Source organism: Oncorhynchus clarkii, chromosome 17, assembly GCF_045791955.1.
Source record: "Oncorhynchus clarkii lewisi isolate Uvic-CL-2024 chromosome 17, UVic_Ocla_1.0, whole genome shotgun sequence".
NCBI lineage: Eukaryota > Metazoa > Chordata > Actinopteri > Salmoniformes > Salmonidae > Oncorhynchus > Oncorhynchus clarkii.
In genome coordinates this window covers 19,428,530-19,452,952 of record NC_092163.1, presented here as the reverse complement: position 1 = coordinate 19,452,952, position 24,423 = coordinate 19,428,530, and the positions used below count along the sequence as shown (strand labels likewise).

At 42.0% G+C, this 24,423-nt stretch overlaps 1 protein-coding gene across 4 annotated transcripts; it reads left to right on the top strand.

Annotated features, from left to right (window-relative positions):
* The first annotated feature begins 55 nt into the window (after positions 1-55).
* On the top strand, positions 56-22,943 carry LOC139370454 (phosphoribosyl pyrophosphate synthase-associated protein 1-like). 4 transcript variants are annotated; one of them, XM_071109946.1, is made up of 12 exons: positions 102-539; positions 625-717; positions 7,241-7,293; positions 10,167-10,233; positions 12,732-12,904; positions 16,791-16,906; positions 17,045-17,100; positions 17,234-17,388; positions 18,516-18,560; positions 20,277-20,347; positions 22,185-22,331; positions 22,636-22,943. In XM_071109946.1, the coding sequence occupies exons 2-12, from the start codon at positions 635-637 to the stop codon at positions 22,792-22,794; spliced, it is 1,125 nt and encodes a 374-aa protein (XP_070966047.1). In that variant the 5' UTR covers positions 102-539; positions 625-634; the 3' UTR covers positions 22,795-22,943. The 4 variants fall into 4 exon arrangements, with proteins under 4 accessions (XP_070966049.1, XP_070966050.1, XP_070966047.1 ...); XM_071109949.1 differs by lacking the exon at positions 18,516-18,560 and having other exon boundaries at positions 89-539; XM_071109945.1 differs by having other exon boundaries at positions 102-717.
* Positions 22,944-24,423: the final 1,480 nt, after the last annotated feature.

Genomic DNA, 24,423 nt, shown 5'->3' with positions numbered 1-24,423 from the left:
GACGCCTGCTACGTAAGATTACTCTTTGACCTCGCGCCTGATTGAAGTGCTCTGAGTGGTTGAAAATTCGCACAAACCACCCTCCTCTGTTCCAAAGCAGCACTCGCATTGGATTATTCTACTGCCAATAGGTTAATCCTGGGCTACCCAATAATTTATCTTTGATGCAACCTCATTGCTACAAAGTTTACATTAGCTACGCTAGAAGCAACATTGTATACACTTTTTGAAATTATACGAGTCTGCTATAGTGTACTTCTATTGCAAAATATTTTTCGAATTGAAGAATTAGGTGGATCGCGTTTTTCATAGAGTAGCCTGCAGATCTATGTGCGAATGTGGAACAACTCAGTTTATCCGTTTCTAGTTTGTTAGACCAGTCATATTGCGATCGATAAATAGACTTGTTTACTTACGCCAGTTATGTAGGTTAGCTACATGTAGGCCGGTGTTTTTGCTTTGAGATTTTGTAACATTCCGCACTCATTCGACGTATTTCCGTGTTCTTAAATCCTGAATTTATAGTCGATATTGTCAATGTGAGTAGGCAAAATACGTGGTCATTGACTTTTATTGAGCCTCAAGTCTCGTCTGTCATTCTCACACTTCAACGTTTTCCTATAGTCACTCAACAATGAATATCTCAAAAAGTGGGTACCGTGTCTTTTCTGCCAACTCGACCACCGCATGCACAGAGCTCGCCAAGAAGATCACAGAGTAAGTATATGCTACGCATTCACATGAATCTCTTGCAACTCACTCAAATTACATTTTTTTTTCTCTTCAACTGAAATTTGAACGTAGTTAAAAGACAAATTAGTGATGTCCTAGCGCAGTGGTTCCCAAACCATTTCAGTTACTGTACCACCAACTGAGTTTTGCTCTGCCGGAGTACCCCCTCGTGCATTTTACTAGTAGGCCTATGGTCTCATGAGTTCTCAAGTACCCCCTGTGGATAGGCCAAGTACCCCTGGGAACAACTGGTCTAGCTTATAGGCCGCTGCTTCTAGAGAACATGTACCGCTGCCTGTGTGGGTTTGTTCCTCTCTCATATCCAATAAACAATAAAATAAGTAAGGGACAGGACTGCCCCACTCCTTTAAAAAAAAAAAAAAAGTAGTTTGAAAATATCCGAATTGGGCTGTCTGTGTAAAAGTAGCCTATTAAGTCTACTTTTAGGTCGCTAGTCTCCAGAGAATCTGCCACTCAAAATGGCAAGGATGAGAGAGGATGATGTCTCACATAACTTTAAGAGACTTCAAGCAAACTTGGCTAACAAACAGATCCCATTCTCGGCAAACAGTATTTCAAACATGGGAGCAGTTAGAGCTGCTTTTGGCCCCAGACTGCCACGTGTTTCAGATTCACATGTTTTAAGTTACAAGTGCATCGGTCCGCAGACCCCAAACCGATACAAATATAACATGCATTGGTCAGAAAATTTATTCAATTACATTCTTTCTGGCTTCCCGAGTGGCACAGTGGTCTAAGGCACTGCATCGCAGTACCAGCTGTGCCACTAGATGTCCTTGTCCCATCGCGTTCTAGCGACTCCTGTGGCAGGCTGGGCACATGCATGCTGAAAAGGTCGCTAGGTGTACGGTGTTTCCTCTGACACATTGGTGTGGCTGGCTTCCGGTTTAAGCCGGTATTGTTTCAAGAAGCAGTGCGGCTTGGTTGGGTCGTGTTTCGGAGGACGCACGGCTCTCAACCTTCGCCTCTCCCGAGTCCATACCCGGGAGTTGCAGCGATGAGACAAGGCTGTAACTACCAATTGAATACCATGAAAAAGGGGTCAAAAAAAGGGCTAATTTTTAGGAACAAGAGTTTGGCCATTGCGAAGGTGCCTGGAAAGCAGGCTTACAGCGGAGCCACTGGGGATGCTAAACACCCTTGCCTGGCTGGGCAGAGATGCATAGTAGTTTTATTTTTCTATAGGTTGGCCTAAATGTTTTTAAGCAAAATAATCCACTCAAAACGGAAAGCTCCTTGAAAATGGGGAATATGCCAGGCCTATTGGGCCAAAATCAATTATGGCCTATTGCATAGATAATAGAACAACAGTGAACAAAACTTAAGAGATCTGATTTACAGTTTAGAGATACTTTGCAACAATGGCACACTTATCTCTCCACCTTGTTCCTTTCTTTTAGCTTTTAGCAAGTTTACCTTAGCCAAATACATTTAAACTCAGTTTTTCACAATTCCTGACATTTAATCCAAGTAATAATTCTCTGTTTTAGGTCAGTTAGGAGATGTCCTAACCGACTTGCCAAAACTATAGTTTGTTAACAAGAAATTTGTAGAACGTTTAACTTAAAATGTTGATAAACTATTCGTCCATTATAAGCGCAGCAATGCACACAGGGCAGTATGCTATAAGCATGAATGTTCCAAAAATGCAATTAGCGGTAGAACCCCGCCCTCCAAAGCACACCGCATGGGTTGTTACTATGACTAGTATTGTGTCTTTGGCTACTTGACAACAAAAGTATGTTGAGAAGATGAAAGAAATACTGGTTTCAATGGCATATGAGGAAGTGTTTATGAAAGGATCCCCTTAACATTCTTATGTTTGGGAACGCGGTAAGACATGCCTCATAAAATGTCAAAAAGTACAGGTTTTAAACAATTACGTTTATAGTTAAATGTACACTTCCATGGCCTCCTGAGTGGCGCAGTGTTCAAAGACACTGCATCAAAGTGCTTGAGCCGTCACTACAGACCTGTGTTCGATCCCAGGCTGTGTCACAACCGGACGTTACCTAAGGTCCCATAAGGCGGCGTCCAGCGTCGTCCGGGTTAGGGGAGGGTTTAGCCGGCGGGAGGGCTTTACTTGGCTCATTGCGCTCTAGTGACTCCTTGTTGCGGGCCGGGCGCCTGCAGGCTGACTTCGGTCTTCAGTTGTGCTGTGTTTCCTCCTACACATTGCTGCAGCTGGCTTCTGGGTTAAGCGGGCGGGTGTTAAGAAGCGCAGTTTGGCGGGTCATGTTTTGGAGGATGCATGACTCAACTGTCATCTCTATCGAGCATGTTGGGGAGTTGCAGCGATGAGACTAGATTGATAGGATACAATTTGAGTGAACTAGTTTGTGCCAAGTGGTTATAGCTTTGACAGTATGTTGACAATGAATTCAGAGCCATTCAGTGGCTAGCCACACTACAAATATAATTTTACCAGGTTCCCAATAAGCAATTATAACAGTCCACCAAAACATACCCAAGAGTTTCTCGATTAGGAAGGGGTGGTGTGTGTTTAATTTAATTGTGTATTAAAAACACAGTGAGATAATTGTGAGATTTTGCCAGTGGTTAGAAGGGGGAAATTGGGCTTCCCGGGAAAATGTTGTCCACAACAGTAACCAAGGGGGTCTGGGCTTAGCGATGGGTCAATAGTCAGCAAGCATAGCAAGGAAGAATGGGCAGTGAAGGCAGACGCCGCTGGCTCACAAAGACTGCATCTTATCTTTGAGGGCTTCTGATGTCAAAATGTAAGTTAAAAGGAAGGGCGTTCTCTTGGGAAAATTGTGTAGTTAAGTGTAACTATCTATATCAGCTGACTGTGTGTGTAAATAATGTATGTCTATGGTGTATGTACTATGTAGGCACCTGAGCTGACCCATAAGGGAGACTAGGCATCTACATTACCTATCAGATTAGGGGGGACATTGTAGCCTATTATTTGTCGTCGTCCCCCCCCCCCCCCCCACACACACACACTTTGGTTCTGAAATCACCATCACCCACTAATCAAACTTGTCATTTTTTAAGATTAAGTGTCCGAGCTAGGAATGTTTAAATATTTATTGTTTACAAATTATGAGTCAATGAATATATATATATATATATATACTGAATGTACAAAAAATTTAGAGCAATGGTTTGTTAATATTTGTCTTTCCCATTCACCCTCTAAATGGCACACACACAATCCATGTCTCAATTGTCTCAAGGCTTAAAAATCATTCTTTAACCAGTCTCCTCCACTTTATCTACACTCATTAAAGTATATTTAACAAGTGACATCAATAAGATTCACCTGGTCAGTCTGTCATGGAAAGAGCAGGTGTTCATAATGTTTTGTACACTTAGTGTATCGCACAGCTGGAATTCCACCCATCTCAAAATCGAATGGTTTGTTCCAGAGTTCTCTTCTCGCTTTGGCCATGCAGTGCACCTCAAGTGATTGCTGTCCTTATTATGAATTTATCAACTTTACCCTGTATATCTAAAAATGAGCATATACACTGATTGTTTAATGCAAAATGATCAAAACTATTTCTGATCGTGAACCTAAACAATCTAAATAAAATCTATTGTAAGGCCTGTTCAGCAGTTATAGCCAGATGAGTCCGTTTGGGATCCTTAGTGGCGCAGCCGTCTAAGGCACTGGGTAGTCATACGGGTTAGGCCGGGGTAGTCATACGGGTTTGGCCGGGGTAGGAAGTCATTGTAAATAAGAATTTCATCTTATCTGACTTGCCTAAGTTAGATCAAATGAGTTCTCTCCGGTAATTTACTTTTATTCCGGTAAAAACATTTTCAACAGCACATAGATGGGTCTCCCGAGTGGCGCAGCGGTCTAAGGCACTGCATCTCAGTGCTAGAGGCGTCACTACAGATACCCTGGTTTGGCCCAGCGTCGTCCGGGTTTGGCCGGTTAACTGACTTGCCTCGTTAAATAACCAAGCAAATGACATAGATTGTCACTCATCTAATGAAGCCTAATATCACGCAAGCTATTTTAGAATTTGAATGCTGAAAGTGCCATGCTAATGAGCAAGATCCGGAACAGGCAGCCGACCTCGCGTTGGTCAGCGTGCGAAGCTGGGCAGAGTATGAATTTGACTAGGCTAAATAAAATAAGGGTTAAATAAAAAAAATATTGCCTGAGATTTCTCGGCATGCAAAATGACGTGTAGCTCAATGACGGTCAACACACGTCACTGCAGTTCGTCACTGAAGGAGAGGACTCATCAGTTGCAGAGTATGTAAGCGGACCGGGGTTGGAGCGAGATTCTCAAAGGCTGGAGCGTTGGCCTTCTCGCCTGCTCCAGTAGTGCTCACTTCACGAGCTCAGGGCATGCCCGGCCCAGCATGCATTTGTAGCCTACTTGTGTGCTGCTACAGCCCTTTACTCATGACAGTAGCGAAAGTTCGCTAAATATTTTCATAAAGAAACTGATAAAACACAGGTGCGAAATCAAGATGACTTACTTATGAGGAGTAAGAGAAGAAGTCTGGTGATGTAGTGTCAACAACTAAAGAATCATTGTGGAATCTGAAAAGATAATTATCCCGAAAGCATGACGTGTACTTACTACAGTTGAAGTCGGAAGTTTACATACACTTAGGTTGATGAAACATAAATAGTACTGTTTGGCCATGATGACCATTGTTATGTTAGAATGAAAAAGGGGGAGGCTTGCAAGCCGAAGACACCATCCCAACTGTGAAGCACAGGGGTGGCAGCATCATGTTGTGAGGGTGCTTTGCTGCAGAAGGGACAGGTGCACTTCACAAAATAGATGGCATCATGAGGTGGAACACTTTGTCGATATCTTGAAGCAACATCTCAAGACATCAGTCAGGCAGGAAGTTAGCTTGGTTGCAAATGGGTGTTCCAAATGGACAATGACCCCAAGCATACTTCCAAAGCTGTGGCAAAATGGCTTAAGGATAACAAAGTCAAATTATTGGAGTGGCCATCACAAAGCCCTGACCTCAATCCCATAGAACATTTGTTGGCAGAACTGAAAAAGCGGGTGAAATTCACCCAACTTATTGTGGGAAGCTTATGGAAGGCTATCCAAAACATTTGACCCAAGTTAAACAATTTAAAGGCAATGCTACAAAATACTAATTGTGGCACTCCAACAACGTGGCACCGTCATAGGATGCCACCTTTTCAACAAGTCAGTTCGTCAAATTTCAGCCCTGCTAGAGCTGCCCCAGTCAACTGTAAGTGCTGTTATTGTGAAGTGGAAACATCTAAACACAACTACTCAGCCGCGACGTGGTAGGCCACCCAAACTCGCAGAATAGGAACGCCGTGTGTTGAAGCGCGTAGCGTGTAAAAATCGTCTGTCCTTGGTTGCAACACTCGCAACCGAGTTCCAAACTGCCTCTGGAAGCAACGTCAGCACAAGAACCGTTCACCACACACAAGGGAAAGGGGGATACCTAGTCAGTTGGACAACTGAAATGTGTCTTCTGCATTTAACCCAACCCCTCACAAGCCTAAGATCACCATGCACAATGCCAAGTGTCGACTGGGGGTGGTGTGAAGCTCTCCGCCATTGGACTCTGGAGCAGTGGAATCTGGGTATCTGCAGTGATGAAGCATGCTTCACCATCTGTCAGTCCGACAGACGAATCTGGGTTTGGCCGATGCCCGGAGAACACTACCTACCTACCAACTGTAATGTTTGGTGGAGGAATAATGGTCTCGGGCTGTTTGTCATGGTTCTGGCTCTGCCCCTTAGTTCCACTGAAGGATAATCTTAACACTACAGCTTAGGGGAGGCCCTTTCCTGTTTCAGCATGACAATGCCCCCATGCACAAATCAAGTTCCATACAGAAATAGTTTGAGATCGGTGTGGAAGAATTTGACTGGCCTGCATAGAACCCTTTACCTCAACCCAATTGAACACCTTCGGGATTAATTGGATCGCCTACTGCGAGCCAGGCCTAGTCGCCCAACATCAGTGCTTTCACTTCAGCGGATGGCGAGTAGCCATGTCATTAAACCACTTTGTTTGCCATTCTCACTGTTCTCACTCAATGTTTATGTACGGTCAGGGCATTTGAGAAATGAGAGTGGACTAGTTAAGTAGCCTAGCAGTTACTGTTGGGCCATTAACAGATGTTGCTAGTTCAAATCGCCAAGCTGACAAAGTGAAAAATCTGCCGATGTCCCCATGAGCAAGGCACTTAACCCTAAATGCTCCAGGGTCACTGTTGCTAATGGCAGACCCTGGGTGTGACCCCACTCTCGGATTGTCTCTCGTTGAGTTTGAATATGCAAAAAAAACACATTTCCAATTCACATGTGCATAATACACTTGTATTATGAAATAGGACAAATATAAGCCTCCACAATAATAATTATTATTCTTATTAATAATAATGATGGATGACAGTTGGGCATGTTACTTACAAGGCGGGCATTCCTCCTGTGTGTGGATAATGTAGTTGTGTGTTTATTTACTGTCTAACATATTCCTTCTCTCCTTGCAGACGGCTTGGCGTAGACTTGGGAAAGTCAGTTGTTTACCAAGAGTCCAACAGAGGTGAGATGCCAGGTTATCCGTTTCAGATTCATACAGTATACACAGTGTACAAAACATTAAGGACATATTCTTAACGACCAGCTCGATGGGATAAAAGCAGACTTGGAGCTAGAAAAAAAAAAAAAAAAAAAAAAAAAAAAAATATATATATATATATATATATATATATATATATTAATTTAGCTAATTTGTATTCTTTATTATAGGAAAATAAACTCACAACAAGATCATTATTTACAAGTTAATGGCAAGCTAATTACATAAAATATCTTAAGGTTGTGATTGTGACTAAATAAAATCATTTTAGAACTTGGACACTGTCTCGTTGGCCTAACGTTATATCCTAATTTGTCTTTGTTGCAGGTCATGTTGTTCTTAACATTATTGGTATACACAGATCATACACGTAATGTTAGCTACCGAGACAGCCAGCTAACGTTAGCTAGCAGTACGCTTTCACTTGCAATGAAAATTATTTTCATGGCTAGTGGAAAGGTCTTTTTTCATGGCTAAACCAACTAGGCTCGTAATTTAACTATTTTATTTGTATTTACAGATGGCATACAATTTTGTTATTAAGGCACTTGAGAGTTCACATTCCAAAAATAAGCATTTTGATTTTAAAAATATGTTTACGTTCAAATACCTCATGTGAAATTAGTGACACGCGACAGGAGTTTTCCTGAAACGAGTCACATTGAGTTGCACCCACCCCCACACTTTTGCCCTCAGAACAGCCTCAATTCGTGGGGCATGGACTCTACAAGGGGTCAAAAGCATTCCACAGGGATGCTGGCCCATGTTGATTTCAATGTCTAGTTGACTGGATGTTCTTTGGGTGGTGGACCATTCTTGACACACAGGGAAGCTCTTTAGTGTGAAAAACCCAGCAACGTTGTAGTTCTTGACAAACCGGTGCACCTGCTATCATACACTTAAATATTTTCTTGCTCATTCACCCTCTGAATGGCGCACATACACAATCCATCTCTCAATTGTCTTAGGTAAAGAAGGGTTTTAACCCTTGTCTCCTCCCCTTTATCTACACTGATTTTGAAGTGGATTTAACAACTGACAACAATAAGGGATCATAGATTTCATCTGGTCAGTCTGTCATGAAAAGAGCAGATGTCCTTTAATGTTTTGTACACACAGTGTATATAAAATCTACAGGCTTAATATATTACTATAGTATAGATCCCTCAAACTCAAATCGGGATCTTGAAGCCAGTTCCACTGCATCTTTTCATTGTTCCCCTTTAATCAGGGACTGATTTAGAACTGGGACACTAGGTGTGCAAGTAATTATCAGGTAGAACAGAGAACCAGCAGGCTCTGGACCTCATAGTGTAAGAGTTAAATGTCCCTGGTATACAGTGCATTCGGAAAGTATTCACACCCCTGACCTTTTCCACAGCCCTATTCTAAAATTGATTAAATGGTTTTCTTTCATCAATCCATACACAATACCACAATGACAAAAATTGCAAAAATATCACGTTTTTATGTCCCTATACTCAGTAGTTTGTTGAAGCAGCTTTGGCAGCGATTACAACCTCAAGTCTTCTTGGGTATGATGCTACAAGCTTGGTAAACCTGTATTTGGAGTTCCTTTCATATTTCTCTGCAGATCGGCTCAAGCTCTGTCAGATTGGATGGGGAGCGTCGCTGCACAGTTATTTCCAGGTCTCTCCAGAGATGTTCGATCGGGTTTAAGTCCGGGCTCTGGCTCAATGACTTTCAGAGGCTTGTCCCAAAGCCACTCTTGCGTTGTTGGCTGTGTTTAAACATTTTTTTTAACCTTTATTTAACTAGGCAAGTCAGTTAAGAACAAATTCTTATGTTCAATGACGGCCTAGGAACAGGGGCAGAACGACAGGAGTTTTACCTTGTCAGCTCAGGGGTTTGTACTTGCAACCTTCCGGTTACTAGTCCAACACTCTAACCCTTAGGCTACACTGCCACCCCCACCATGATTTACCGTCCTCCAGACGAGATGCTTGGCATTCTGGCCAAAGATCAATCTTGGTTTCATCATACCAAAGAATTTTGTTTCTCATAGTCTGAAAGTCTAGGTGCCTTTTGGCAAACTCCAAGCAGGCTGTCAACGTGCATTTTACTGAGGAGTCGCTTCCGTCTGGCCACTCTACCATAAAGGCTCTTCCAGAAGGAGGACAATCTCTACAGAGGAACTCTGGAGCTCTGTCGGAGAGACCATCAGGTTCCTGGTCACCTCCCTGACCAAGGGCGGCCAGCTCTAGGAAGTCTTGGTGGTTCCCAAACTTCTTCCATTTAAGAATGAAGGAGGCCACTGTGTTCTTGGGGACCTTCAATGCTGCCAACATTTTTTTTGGTGCCTTTCCCCAGATCTGTGCCTCGACACAATCCTGTCTCGGGGCTCTACGGACAATTCCTTCAACCTCATGACTTGGTTTTTGCTCTGACATGAACTCTCAACTGTGGGTCCTTATCTAGACAGGTGTATTTCCAAATCATGTCCAATCAATTGAATTGAACACAGGTTTCTACAACATGGTTGAAGTCCACATCTCAAGGATGATCATTGGGAACAGGATGCACCTGAGCTCAATATCGAGTCTCATAGCAAAGGGTCTGAATACTTATGTTAGTAATAATAATAATATTTTTATATAACTGTGCAATTAAAAAGAGAACATTTTACTTTTATCATTATGGGGTGTAGTGTGTAGATCGAAGAAACCTTTTTATTGAATCAATTTCAGAATAAGGCTGTAACATGAAAAAATCAAGGGGTCTGAATACCTTCCGAATGCACCGTAGATGATGGTCGGCATACTGTATGTTGGCTTACTTGCTCCTGAAACTGATTTGCTTTGTTTTTTTATTTTCAGAAACTAGGGTGGATGTGAAAGAGTCTGTTCGTGGTCAAGACATCTTTATCATTCAGACCATTCCAAGGTGAGAGGATCCGGGTGTCATTTTCATTTACACCATCTGAAATGAGTGTGTATATTCTCGTTGGTGGGATATGCAGTATCGCCACAGAACCAAATGGATCATTAGAAACTAGATGAGAGGAAAGTAAATGTATTCCCTTGTGAAATTAGGCAGACATTGCTGATCAGTCAGAAGTACCCCCGTGGGTCTCTTGTCTCCACCAACATCTTTTCATCCAGTGGTTATGTCATTCATTGGTTGGCAGGAGCTGCCTGGTGAAGTGAGAGAGCAATATTAACAGCCAGCTAGGGGGCACTGACCTGTAAAGATTAACTTTCCTGAACTTTTTATTTATTTTAATCGAAAACCAGATGTTTTTGGCTTATTTCTAATGAAACACATCAATTCTGGTCTTCATTTTGACAGTTCATTGCAGAAGGGATATGTTTAGGTATTTTAGTAGTAAATCTAACTATTTTTGTCCCTAGCTGTTAAATTCAACCATTTGAAATCAGAATGTAAAGAAGGCACCTTCAGAGAGTGCCTCTTCAGCTTCTCAAGGGTGGTGTTTGGTATGAAATCCACTCCCTTCTAGATGTGCTGGGTGGTACCACCTCAAGGCTCACTAGTAAAGCAGGTGACAGCACTCCTTATTTACATTGGTCTTGGTAAGTGGAGTGTGCCAATATATTTTGCATGAGGCTTCCTTGACTAAACTACTGACGTTACACACAATTCAAAAGGCAGTAAGGCACATTTCCACATATTACCAAATTCAATGTTTTTGATTACCGTTTCATACACGTATGTGCTTTTACGAAGAATAAAAACGGGGGCTATGAGGATTCTACATTTTTATATTTGTAGGTATATCCATCATACGAGAAATGAATGACAATGGTGGCCATGTCAACTCATATTTTCTCCCAACTGCTATGACTAATTTGTGGCTCATAGTTCAATGGTTTGGAGTTCTAATCCCACATGAGCAAGATATACATTTTTATTTCAAACCTTTAATTTACAATATTTATCCCTGGTAGTAGTTGTAGGGTTTTACTCGCTGGTTCTGCACCCTTAGGCTAGACAAAAAAATTGCCGTCCCTTCAAGAATAGTCCCAGTAAGCAAAAATATGTTGGAAAGACGCTCAATTTAGGTTCTGAATGAAAGGTAAAATACATCTATTCCGGATGTTGAAATGTTCGTTTTCGGTTCTGAATGAAAGTTGACAAGATGTAATTCATAGATGTCTGTTCGTTCCAAATAAAGGCTGGTCCAGACCGGACAAAAAAATATGTCCAAAAGGCGTCAGCATCGGTCTGTGCTTACTGAGGTATAGCCTACTGCAGGGATGGGGAACTCCAGTTCTTGGGGGTGGGAGGGGAGTCAACTTTTTCCACATCCCTAGTCAACACAGCTGCTGAAATGAATTTCATTCTAAACTGAAGATAATGATTAGTTGATTATTGGTGTCAGATGTGTTATCTAGGGCAAAAGTGTGACACGAATCATCCCTGGCCTACAGTGTTGTCTAAAATGTAATTTTATGAATGCCCATCTGTGTGGTAGGCCTACCATTGGTAAAACACAAAAAAAAGACGTGCAAAAGACGGTGTCGGTCCGTGCTTACTGGGGTGCAGGCTACCATGTCAGCCCACAATGGTGTAGGCCCATTTGTAAAACAGGCTGTTGCATTGGCTTTATTAGTCCTGATTCCTGTGACAAATCAATTTGGCTATTTAAGCTGTATCACCTATCCAATTTTATCAGTAGGAGTTATCCTGAGCCTATTTGCAATGTGTTGTTGGAGGTGAATCTTGGTCAATTTAGCTCAGAAAATAGCGCTCTAGTCAATCTGCCACCATACAATCCTACCTAATGAGCGGGCCGGCCCTGGTACCCAAGACCAATCTGAGTTAATTTGACCATTGGAAAAAGAGCTACTGCGTAAATAATGTAATACAGGTTGGATTGAATTGAGCCCCTAATCTTAATTTTCAAGGTGACGAATGCATTTTTCCCCCAACACAATACTGCAATAAATGTGAGTCCACATTTAAAATATATATATTTTTTGCATCCCAAGGGGCATTCGATCTTAAACCGCAAGTGGCAATAGATGTCAGGAACTTGGTGACTACTGTTTACCCACCCCCAAAATGAAGGGTTTAGGGAACGACTGTTAGTGTGGCGCTCAAGTAAGTAGTACGTTAACATTGTAGGATACTGACTAGCGTCATACTCAAATGTGTAGTGAATTTGTGTCAACAAAGACTGGTGTTTAACCCCGAGAGCGAACGTTCTGTGGGCTAATGTGGTCTTGAGACGCGCCGACATCTTGAATTCTATACCACGTCAGTTACTACGACATGCAAATTTAAAACCGTAACACACACGTTTTATTCAACAGTTTAATGAAATATCTACAATAACTACTCTTGACTCTATCTTACTTATCGTACCTCTCTATCCATCTGTCTCCTTTGCCTTTTTTGAATGGTTATTTTGTCCTACCCAGAGACGTGAACACGGCCATCATGGAGCTGCTGGTCATGGCCTACGCTCTCAAGACTAACTGTGCCAAGAACATCATTGGGGTCATCCCCTACTTCCCTTACAGCAAGCAGTGCAAGATGAGGAAGAGGGGCTCCATTGTCTGCAAGCTGCTGGCCTCCATGCTCGCTAAAGCCGGTATGTTACTATATGGCTACTGTATTTTCTCGTTGTTGTGATACCAATAATTTTTGTTGTCGTTGTGTAAATGATTACAATGTTGTAGGAAGATGGTTGAAACTCTGCTAAGATAAGTTGTACACAAATGGATAATTTGGTAGGAGTTATACACAGTTATTATGAGAGAAAAAAATGCTTTACCACATACTGTGAGGTAACACAGCCTGGTCTCAAATCAAATTGGATTGGTCACATACACATATTTAGCAGATGTTATTGTGGGTGTAGCAAAATGCTTGTGTTTCTAGCTCCAGCAGTGCAGTAATATCTAACAAGTAAATCTTAACAATATCACAACAATACACACAAATAAGTAAAGGAATGGAATTACGAATATATAAATATATGGACGAACAATGTCAGAGCGGCTTAGACTAAGATACAGTATAATAAAATACAGTATATACATATGAGAAGAGTAATGCAAAATATGTAAACATTATTAAAGTGACTAGTGTTCCAATTATTGGTGGCCAATGATTTCAAGTATATGTATTTAGGCAGCAGCCTCTAATGTGATGGCTATTTAACAGTCTGATGGCCTTGAGATAGAAGCTGTTTTTCAGTCTCTTGGTCCCTGCTTTGATGCAGCTGTACTGACCTCTCCTTCTGGATGATAGCTGGGTGAACAGGCAGTGGCTCGGGTGGTTGTTGTCCTTGATGATCTATTAGACGTAGCAGGAAATGTAAATCCTGGACACGGAAATTGAATGATATGTTACGTACGCTTACATAAGACAGATGGTCTCAGGCTAAAATTTGAAGTCGGGTGGGTGGGCTTATAAGGCGACCGTCTAGCAACCCAAAGGTTGCGAGTTCGAATTTCATCACGGATAACTTCAGCATTTAAGCTACTTTTCGACTACTTAGCATGTTAGCTAACCTTAACCCTTTTAGCTATCCTTAACCGCATCATACGTTTTGCGAATTTGTAACTTATTTTTTATTCAACGTTTAATTTAACTAGGCAAGTCTCTTAAGAACAAATTCTTATTTACTATGACGGCCTACAAAAAGGCCTCTTACGGGGGCTGGGATTAAAAAATCAAATGTAGGACCAACACACAGCATGACAGCAACACATGACAACAACATAGCAGCAGAGCAACATGGTAGCAGCACAAAACATGGTACAAACATTATTGGGCACAGCAAGAAGGTAGACAACAATACATCATGCGAAGCAGCCACAACTGTCAGTAAGAGTGTCCATGATTGACTCTTTGAATGAAGAGATGGAGAGAAAACGGTCCAGTTTGAGGGTTTTTTGCAGCTCGTTACAGTCGCTAGCTGCAGCGAACTGAAAAGAGGAGCGACTCAGGGATGTGTTTGCATGGGGGCCTTTAGCAGAATGTGACTGACAGAACGGGTGTTGTATGTGGAGGATGAGGGCTGCAGGAGGTATCTCAGGAGGGAGTGAGGCCTAAGAGTGTTTTTATAAATAGGGCTCAACCAGTGGGTTTTGCGATGGGTATACAGAGATGACCAGGTTATAGAGGAGTGTAGAGTGCAGTGATGTGTCCTATAAGGGACATTGGTGGCAAATCTGATGGCCGAATGGTAAAGAACATCTAGCCGCTCGAGAGCACCCTTACCTGCCAATCTATAAATTACATCTCCGTAGTCTAGCATGGGTAGGATGGTCATCTGAATCAGGGTTAGTTTGGCAGCTGGGGTGAAAGAGGAGCGACTACGATAGCCTCCAGCTTTGATGTGTACCATCTACCTATACTCCTAAGTACTTGTACCTCAAGCTCTAAATCCTCAGAGGTAGCAATCACACCGCGTGGGGAGCGGGGCATTCTTATTACCAAACCACATGACCTTTTGTTTTGGAGGTGTTCAGAACAAGGTTAAGGGCAGTGAAAGCTTGTTGGACACTAAGATAGCTTTGTTGTAGAGCGTTTAACACACAATCCGGGGAGGGGCCAGCTGAGAATAAGACTATCGTCTGCATATAAATGGACGAGAGCGCTTCCTATTGCTTGAGCTATGTTGACATATAAACTCAGCAAAAAAAAAGTCCTCTCAAACGTACACATGCATGTTATTCAATAATTTCATCCACATTGCACTTGTGCGTCAACGAGCGACTGGGTTGCCGAACGCCAAAATAGAACTTGGTTTGGTCCTCACAAGTTTAAAAACCCACGTGGGTGCTTGAAAGACTAACGAGGAGAGAGTAATACAAGGGAAACAGTTGGTTATCTTTGATCTGTGGATTAATCGTCAGAGTAGAGAAACACCATTTTACATAACCCGGAGTCTAACATCTAAAAAGAGGACCATATGCATGTCCGCTTAAATAACAATCCAATGTTCATCTCCCAGGTAAACTAGCTGGCAACAGCTGGCTAGATACATGTCTGAATGTTCATCTCCTAGGGAAACTAGCTGGCAACAGCTGGCTAGATACATGTCTGAATGTTCATCTCCTAGGGAAACTAGCTGTAAACAGCTGGCTAGATACATGTCTGAATGTTCATCTCCCAGGTAAACTAGCTGTAAACAGCTGGCTAGATACATGTCTGAATGTTCATCTCCCAGGTAAACTAGCTGTAAACAGCTGGCTAGATACATGTCTGAATGTTCATCTCCCAGGTAAACTAGCTGTAAACAGCTGGCTAGATACATGTCTGAATGTTCATCTCCCAGGTAAACTAGCTGTAAACAGCTGGCTAGATACATGTCTGAATGTTCATCTCCCAGGTAAACTAGCTGTAAACAGCTGGCTAGATACATGTCTGAATGTTCATCTCCCAGGTAAACTAGCTGTAAACAGCTGGCTAGATACATGTCTGAATGTTCATCTCCCAGGTAAACTAGCTGTAAACAGCTGGCTAGATACATGTCTGAATGTTCATCTCCCAGGTAAACTAGCTGGCAACAGCTGGCTAGATACATGTCTGAATGTTCATCTCCCAGGTAAACTAGCTGGCAACAGCTGGCTAGATAAATGTCTGAATGTTCATCTCCCAGGTAAACTAGCTGGCAACAGCTGGCTAGATACATGTCTGAATGTTCATCTCCCAGGTAAACTAGCTGTAAACAGCTGGCTAGATACATGTCTGAATGTTCATCTCCCAGGTAAACTAGCTGTAAACAGCTGGCTAGATAAATGTCTGAATGTTTTTGTTTTGATCTGCCCCAACATCATTAATATAATTGATTCACACTTGGTTTTCACACACATGTCGGGTGGGGATGGACAAAATTATAGTTCGCACACGGACCTACGCAAGCCAGTCTAGCCGGGGTGTTGCTTGACCCAGTGGTGGATAAAGTACCCAATTGTCATACTTGAGTGAAAGTAAAGATACCTTTTAATAGGAAACTACTCAAGTGGAAGTCACCCAGTAAAATACTACTTGAGTAAGTCTAAAAGTATTTGGTTATAAATATACTTGGCTATCAAAAGTAAATGTAATTGCAAAAGTATAAATCATTTCAAATGGCTTATTAAGCAAACCAGACGGCACAATTGAGTTGTTTATTATTATGTAAGGATAACCAGGATCACACGACAACATGCATCATTTACAAGCAAAGCATTTATGTTTTAGTGAGTCTGCCAGATCACCGGCAGAAGGGGTGAATAGGGATGTTCTCTTGATATTTGCGTGAATTGGACCATTTTCCTGTCCTGCTAAGCATTCAAAATGTAGCGAGTACTTTTGGGTGTCAGGGAAAATGTATGGAGTAAAATGTACAGAATTTTATTTAGGAATGTAGTGAAGTAAAAGTTGTCAAATATAAATAGTAAAGTACACATACACCCCCATCCAAAAAGTATTTTTACTTAAGTATTTTAGACCACTGGCTTGACCCACTGGTGTTATCACAGGGTTGACTCATATCATCACCATGGACCTACACCAGAAGGAGATCCAGGGCTTCTTCAGTTTCCCTGTTGATAACCTGCGTGCCTCGCCCTTCCTGCTACAGTACATCCAGGAGGAAGTAAGACTACATTACCCAGATTCCTCCAGTCACTTGTATCATTTCAATCATTATATCATGCATTTGTTGACTAAAGTTTAGTTTTTAATGTGGTGTTGAACTGTGAAATCATGTTGGATAATGTTTATTTGTTTCTAGATTCCAGACTACAGAAATGCCATTATCGTTGCAAAGTCTCCTTCAGCGGCCAAGAGGTAACATAAAGGTTGGGAGTTTTCCAGCAAGATGGATAGCGAATGATGTGAAGTGTGTTTGTGGCTGCAGATTTGTGGGTAACTGTGTTTGCTCTGTATGTATTTAAATCCTTTGTGTGTGTGTGTGTTCCAGGGCTCAATCCTATGCTGAGCGGCTGCGGCTTGGCCTGGCGGTGATGCACGGGGAGGCCCAGTGTTCAGAGTCTGACATGGCCGACGGAAGACACTCTCCCCCTCCAATGTCTTCAGGACGCACCACCTCTGGTCACCCTGGTCTGGAGCTGCCATGTAAGATACCCCCCAGACACACACACATGTGTGCACACACACACACACATTAGAAAATACCCCTGCCTTTGACCCTAACACACAAAAATCACTGTTGCGTTGCTCTCGTATATAATCTGCCTAATCAGCAGACAGTGGTATGTAACCACTAGTGTCACAGAACAGGATGAGTTGAGCCCTGACTGCTGTCTATCTGAGGAATCCATAGACGTAATGAGTCTGAACAGCAGGGTTAAATCCTCACTGCTTATGGGAGTAGACGGCACTGGGATGGGCCTCCCATGTAGCATGCATACACTTGTGAACGGACATACACCCAGACTCTGATCCTATCCATTGTAGAGTCACTGTAAAACATGGCATTGGGTCAAACGGAGGCTTTACAGAGATCCAATGGAACAGTATTTACAGAAAAGAGAACAAACTATATTTTGCATTTATGGACTGGAAAAGTGGTAATCGGTCTGAATAACAACCCATAGCAAGTTATTTTTTACAAATCCAATTGTCACAGAAATGCTGTAAAAATATCCAGCCCTGAATGCCCTAAGGCACCAGTAGCAAAGAGGACCTCCACACATTGTCCTCATGCTGACAGTGGACAACTGGAGTGTTCAGCCAGTCAGGGCTGTAGTATGTGTTGGTTCAGCAACAAAGCACTCCTTCTCAGCAGCCTGACACTACTGCAGATGCCTGTGAAATACTGCAGGCAATAACAGGCATCCATTCCCCTCTAACCTCCTCCTCGTTCCTCTCCTCCACACGGCCTCTGGATTTCTCTTCTCACCCTCTTTTCCTTTCTTCGTCCTCCTTTCATACAGCGGCTGTATTTATTTCTCTCATACTCCTCTCCCTTTCTCCCCTCCTTTATACAGGAACAGGGTACGGACATTATCAAAACAGCAGCTAAATTCAGATGCGGAGCAAAGTGACACGTTTAATCTTCGCTTTTTTTCCCTGTGTTATTCTTTATATTAAACTTTTATTTTATTGCGTTCCTTGGATAAATAGGACCAGAAGGCCTGTCTTCAGTTCTGGAATTGTCTGTATGCTGCCTTGGTCTGTCTGTCTGTCTATTATATACTCTCTGTATATGAGTGTTGACGTATACCATTTATCTTTTGAAGACACAGGGAGGCACCAGGCTTCATTCCCAGGCATAGAGCTCCCAAGTACGACCGTAACGCTCCACACTCTCTTCCTCTAACCTCCTATCCTGCAATACTATCTGTGATCTTTTATACCTGCCTGCATGTAATGTTGATGTCTACTGAGGAAGTTTCCATTTCTAGCAGCACTGACCTTCTAAATTCCCCTTTGAAGATCTCAGTTAAGTGTTTAGACCGAGGGCGGGGGTCAAACATATGTGGGGGTTTGAGTTAAAAACAAAAACAAACAAACAGTCAGGGGAAAAGCTCAGTCGACATTGGAATGACTAAAACCACATCTGAACTGTGTAGAGATGATAATGGTCCTACAATTATAGTCTCTTCACTTTTTACTCAGCCTGCTAGCAGTCATCGAAACCAAAGCCAGACAGTCGTGGGAGCATCGGAAATTCCAAAAGCAATGGATAGAGGACTATTTATTTTATTTTATTTTTAAAATTTGGACGGTGAGGAAATGTAGTCAATTTTAAGTGCGGCCTTCCGGACCTCAGTGAAGCCCGAAGACCCCTCCTGTAAAACAGCAGATTTCATCACCTCCAAATTGGTGTCAAGGTCTTTGAGAGAATCCCAAGTTTACATTGTACGGTATTCCTCACTTGATACATTTGTGACATTTACATGCCTTTAGGTCTAATACACAATTAACTGTGAACTTCCAAAATTCTAATAATAAAATCATTGCATTCAACCCTACCGATAGCAATAAGAATCTGCTGGATGCATTCATGCAAGCATCATGGAAAAATACATGCCTCTTCCCATGTATACTTTGGAGTTGCACAACAATTAATACCCTTTTGAAACCGTGTGGCTTGTCAACATTCCCTTCAACATGCCTCTCATCCTCAAATGTAGCATTTATCTGACCTTTGACCCCTTCAAAGCAACCAACAAAAGAGCTGCTACTGCAAATGTCTTACCAGAGGGCACCTACTGTATTCCACTGCCAGGTTGGTGATTGGCATACATTTTATGGAGCCAATCATTTCCCCATAAACGTTATGCCATTTGGGCAATTTAACTATGTCTCTAACTCCAAATGGAGATGAAGGAAACATTGCAAGCACCTCAGAGGCCCAGTGAGGCATGATGAAAAGCTTGGTTGTGTTCCCCTGCATCCTTTTTCTTGATCAATTCCTAGTTTAGAATTTTTCAGCAACGGTATGATTCTTGTTTATTTAAAAACTCTCCCTGAAGCCTTAAAAAAAATATTTAAAAAAAAAATGTGTAGAGCCTCACGGTTCAGCCCTGGGAGTTTTTAAATACACAGACATCTGGTTTGGACACGCCTCTGGACTGACGATGAGGACGCTGGTTTGAAGTTGGTTGTGATTTGGCATGGCATGGGGTTGCTGTGTGGATCCCTAAATCCCAAACCGGATGTTTGATTTGTGGAATGGAAGACAGCTCTATGCTCGTGTTGCTCGTGTTGCTACCATCACAATATGCCTGAAGCTGCTCCATACTTAGTGGCCAAAATCATTTCACCGTGTTGTCCCTTCTGTCAAAATGAGAGTTTTCAGGATTATTCTGTAGCGCTTGTAGCAGTCTGTGGACATTGACGTAGAGCTGTCTTGCATGGTCTTTGCAGGTGTTGAACTTGATCCCTTTTTCCTCGTTCTCCTCAACCCAATAATTTGAATCTCATTTTTTCCCCCTAATTTCCTCTGCACCACTGGTTTGAAAGTAATGATCAACCTCTCTCCTTTTCTCTTTCAGTAATGATGGCCAAGGAGAAACCGCCTATCACTGTAGTGGGAGATGTGGGAGGTCGCATCGCTATCATTGTTGTAAGGATTCTATCGTCTCTCTTATTAATGTTTAACTTTGACCCCTATGGGACAAAAAAAAGTGCATTGTTCAAGCTATTTTAATAAGCAAGAATTACATTTGAAGTCAGAAGTTTACATAAACCTTTGCCAAATACATTTAAACTCAGTTTTTCACAATTCCTGACATTTAATCCAAGTAAAAATTCCCTGTCTTAGGTCAGTTAGGATCACCACTTTATTTTAAGAATGAGAAATGTCACAATAATAGTAGTGATTTATTTATTTCATCACATTCCCAATGGGTCAGAAGTTTACATGAATTCAATTAGTATTTGGTAGCATTGCCTTTTAAATTGTTTAACTTGGGCCAAATGTTTCGGGTAGCCTTCCACAAGCTTCCCACAATAAGTTGGGTGAATTTTGGCCCATTCCTCCTGACAGAGCTGGTGTAACTGAGTCAGGTTTGTAGGCCTCCTTGCTTGCACATGCTTTTTCAGTTCTGCCAACAGATTTTCTATGGGATTGAGGTCAGTGCTTTGTATGGCCACTCCAATACCATGACTTTGTTGTCCTTAAGCCATTTTGCCACAACTTTGGAAGTATGCTTGGGGTCATTGTCCATTTGGAAGACCCATTTGTGACCAAGATTTATCTTCCTGACTGATGTCTTGAGATCTTGCTTCAATATATCCACGTAATTTTCCTTTCGCATCATGCTATCTATTTTGTGAAGTGTACCAGTCACTCCTGCAGCAAAGCACCCCCACAACATGATGCTGCCACCCCCGTGCTTCACGGTTGGGATGGTGTTCTTCGGCTTGCAAGCCTCCCTCTTTTTCCTCCAAATGTAACGATGGTCATTATGGCCAAACAGTTCTATTTATGTTTCATCAGACCAGAGGACATTTCACCAAAAAGTACAATCTTTGTCCCCATGTGCAGTTGTAAACCGTAGTCTGGCTTTTTATGGCGGTTTTGGAGCAGTGGCTTCTTCCTTGCGGAGCGGCCTTTCAGGTTATGTCGATATAGGTCTTGTTTTACTGTGGATATAGATACTTTTGTACCTGTTTCCTCCAGCATCTTCAAGGTTTTTTGCTGCTGTTCTGGGATTGATTTGCACTTTTCGCACAAGTCCGTTAATCTCTAGGAGACAGAACGCGTCTCCTTCCTGAGCGATATAACGGCTGTGTGGTCCCATGGTGTTTATACTCGTGTACTATTGTTTATACATATGAACGTGCTACCTTCAGGTGTTTGGAAATTGCTCCCAAGGATGAACCAGACTTGTGGAGGTCTTCCATTTTTTTCTGAGGTCTTGGCTGATTTATTTTGATTTTCCCATGATGTCAAGCAAGGAGGCACTGAGTTTGAAGGTAGGCCTTGAAATACATCCACAGGTACACCTCCAATTGACTCAGGCTAATTGACATCATTTATCAGAAGCTTCTAAAGCCATGACTACATTTTCTGGAATTTTCCAAGCTGTTTACATACACTAAGTTGCCTGTGCCTTTAAACTTCTGATCCACTGGAATTGTGATACAGTGAAATAATTTATCTGTGTCATGCACAAAGTAGATGTCCTAACCGACTTGCCAAAACTATAGTTTGTTAATTAACAAGAAATTTGTGGAGTTAATGACTCCCAATTAGTTTTAATGACTCCAACCTAAATGCATGCAAACTTCTGCCTTCAACTGTATATAAACTATTTAAGTTTCACACTCACTGTTCTGAGGAAGTTCTCATGTAAGATGCATTTGGACATACTGTATGATACAGATCTCGTGTGTTATTTAGATGCTAATAACTGTTATTTTGTTCTAAGTCCTTCCTTGTCGTTTCCCTCTCTCAGGATGACATCATAGATGACGTGGAGGACTTTGTCGCGGCGGCTGAGATTCTGAAAGAGAGGGGGGCCTATAAGATCTATATCATGGCGACACACGGCCTGCTCTCAGCAGAGGCCCCGCGACTCATAGAGGAATCCGCCATCGATGAGGTAAGAGGAAGGACACAGGCTGTACTCGCACAGGCTTTTATTAAGCCTGAAATTGCTGTTTTTTCAAACATCGACACAGGTGACAATTTTTGTAGGTAGTCTGTGCTGCTCCGATACTTGAAGCTGCACAAGGGTCGGAATTATGTCTATTTGCTGGATAAATCAAACAAATCTATGCTTTCACACACCAATACCCAAATACAGTAATATGCAATGCATATGCAAAAAAAACAACTTTGCGTTCTTAAGCATAGTGCCTGCTGTAACCTAGCTCTCTATTTTGTGTCCTTGTGCCCCCCCCCAGGTAGTGGTGACCAATACAGTCCCTCATGAGGTCCAGAAGCTCCAGTGTCCCAAGATCAAGACAGTGGACGTCAGTATGATCCTGGCCGAGGCCATCCGACGCATCCACAATGGAGAGTCCATGGCTTACCTGTTCCGTAACATCACAGTAGATGACTGAGCTACACGCACAAACACCTTGCGTTCACACCGTGAGACCAAGGATGTTCACTTCCGTTACATAGGAACTTGTTTCTTTTCATTCTAATTGACTTCCTATGTAAAACAAAATGTCTTGCATTCTCAATAAATGTCTACTGTTCATGCATACCACTAGTCCTTTACTGTACTCTGCTATACTATGTGGATGGTAAATACATCACCCATGCAGACTCTCATGAAGCACAAACTGCAATTCATTTAATTTAATCCCACATTGTGTGTATTGTATGCAAATTTTACAGCATAGCATTTGGTTAATTAAGCCTTTTTGATTAATATGTATTTGCGATCAATTGAACTCCAATATTGAAGCAAGACTGGTACATGGTTAGTCTTTTCGAAGGGTTACTGAATTGGCTTGAAGTTACATGCCCATGGCCCAAAGCCCTTCGCAGCCATTGAACTAGAGCACAGTATTGTAACAAGTGGCAATGCCTATTTTAGTCACAGATACTGATACCTCTAACTGATATCGGACAAGAATAGACACTTGCACACAGTCTGTTTTCTGCACACAAAAAAACATCATGAATAGGTTATTTAATCTGCCACTTTGCAAATGATGATGGACAAATCACGAGGACCTTAGTCTATCAGCTTTCATGGGGATTTGATCTCCATTTGCTCATAGATTTAAACAGGGAATATGCACATCAAGGAATTTACTGAACCCATTAACCACACGGAAGTAGACGAGGCTAAGCCTTTGAAGAGAACAAATGCTTAAATCTGCTCTTACATGCTTTCACGTGTAGCGATAATCTCTTCTCTCTCGTTCCCCTGAAGCTTTGTGTTCTGCTGAAGTCTGTCATGAGCAAACAATAGTCTGAATGGTGAAGTACTGGTTCTATGTTCTGCAGAGGTGCATTGAGTTGGCCTGTTCGGTTTCTAGATATTGCGTGCCTCTCCTTTTGTCTCCCTCACACAGCGAAGTGTTTACCATCCGTGGAATGAAATCCAACGTTCATAAGCCTGTCGAGCTGATGTTGAAGGGTCAAGCTGAATAGCTCTGTCAGTTGTCTCTTTCTGCCAGCTTATTCAATAGGCCTACTTCTCTCATCTTTTATGATCTACCACACACTCAATGACTCAATGGAAACATTGTCTCTCAAAGTTGACGCTGGTTTTGGTTGCGTGTGTAACATCTGGGTTCCTCTATAAATTCAAATGAAGCCTGTCTGTTTTCCATGTGAACCGTGTCATGAAAGCAAGTGGTACTGGCTTAAATGTATGGCAATGAGGCAAGTGCATGGATCAACTAGGCAACTAGTCTGTTAAAGAAGTGAGGACATGTATATTTTTGTATAGTTTTATTTATTTTTTTGCCACGTGTGCAAGTGATATCTCACAATTTCACTTCTGGTTGTCTGAGGATACAGCATTAATAGCAACTACGGTATATCGCTAAAAGTAGAAAGACCACAGTTCATTATGGGATAGAATGTGGAGTCAAATGGCACCGACTAACTATGTCGTGCAAGCAGTATATTAAGAGAGTTTGTGTATTGTCTCAACCAGCTTGTTTATCTGTCTTCACAGAACACATCACATTTCAGAGCAAATGCTTTAACTTGAGATGCATTGTAGT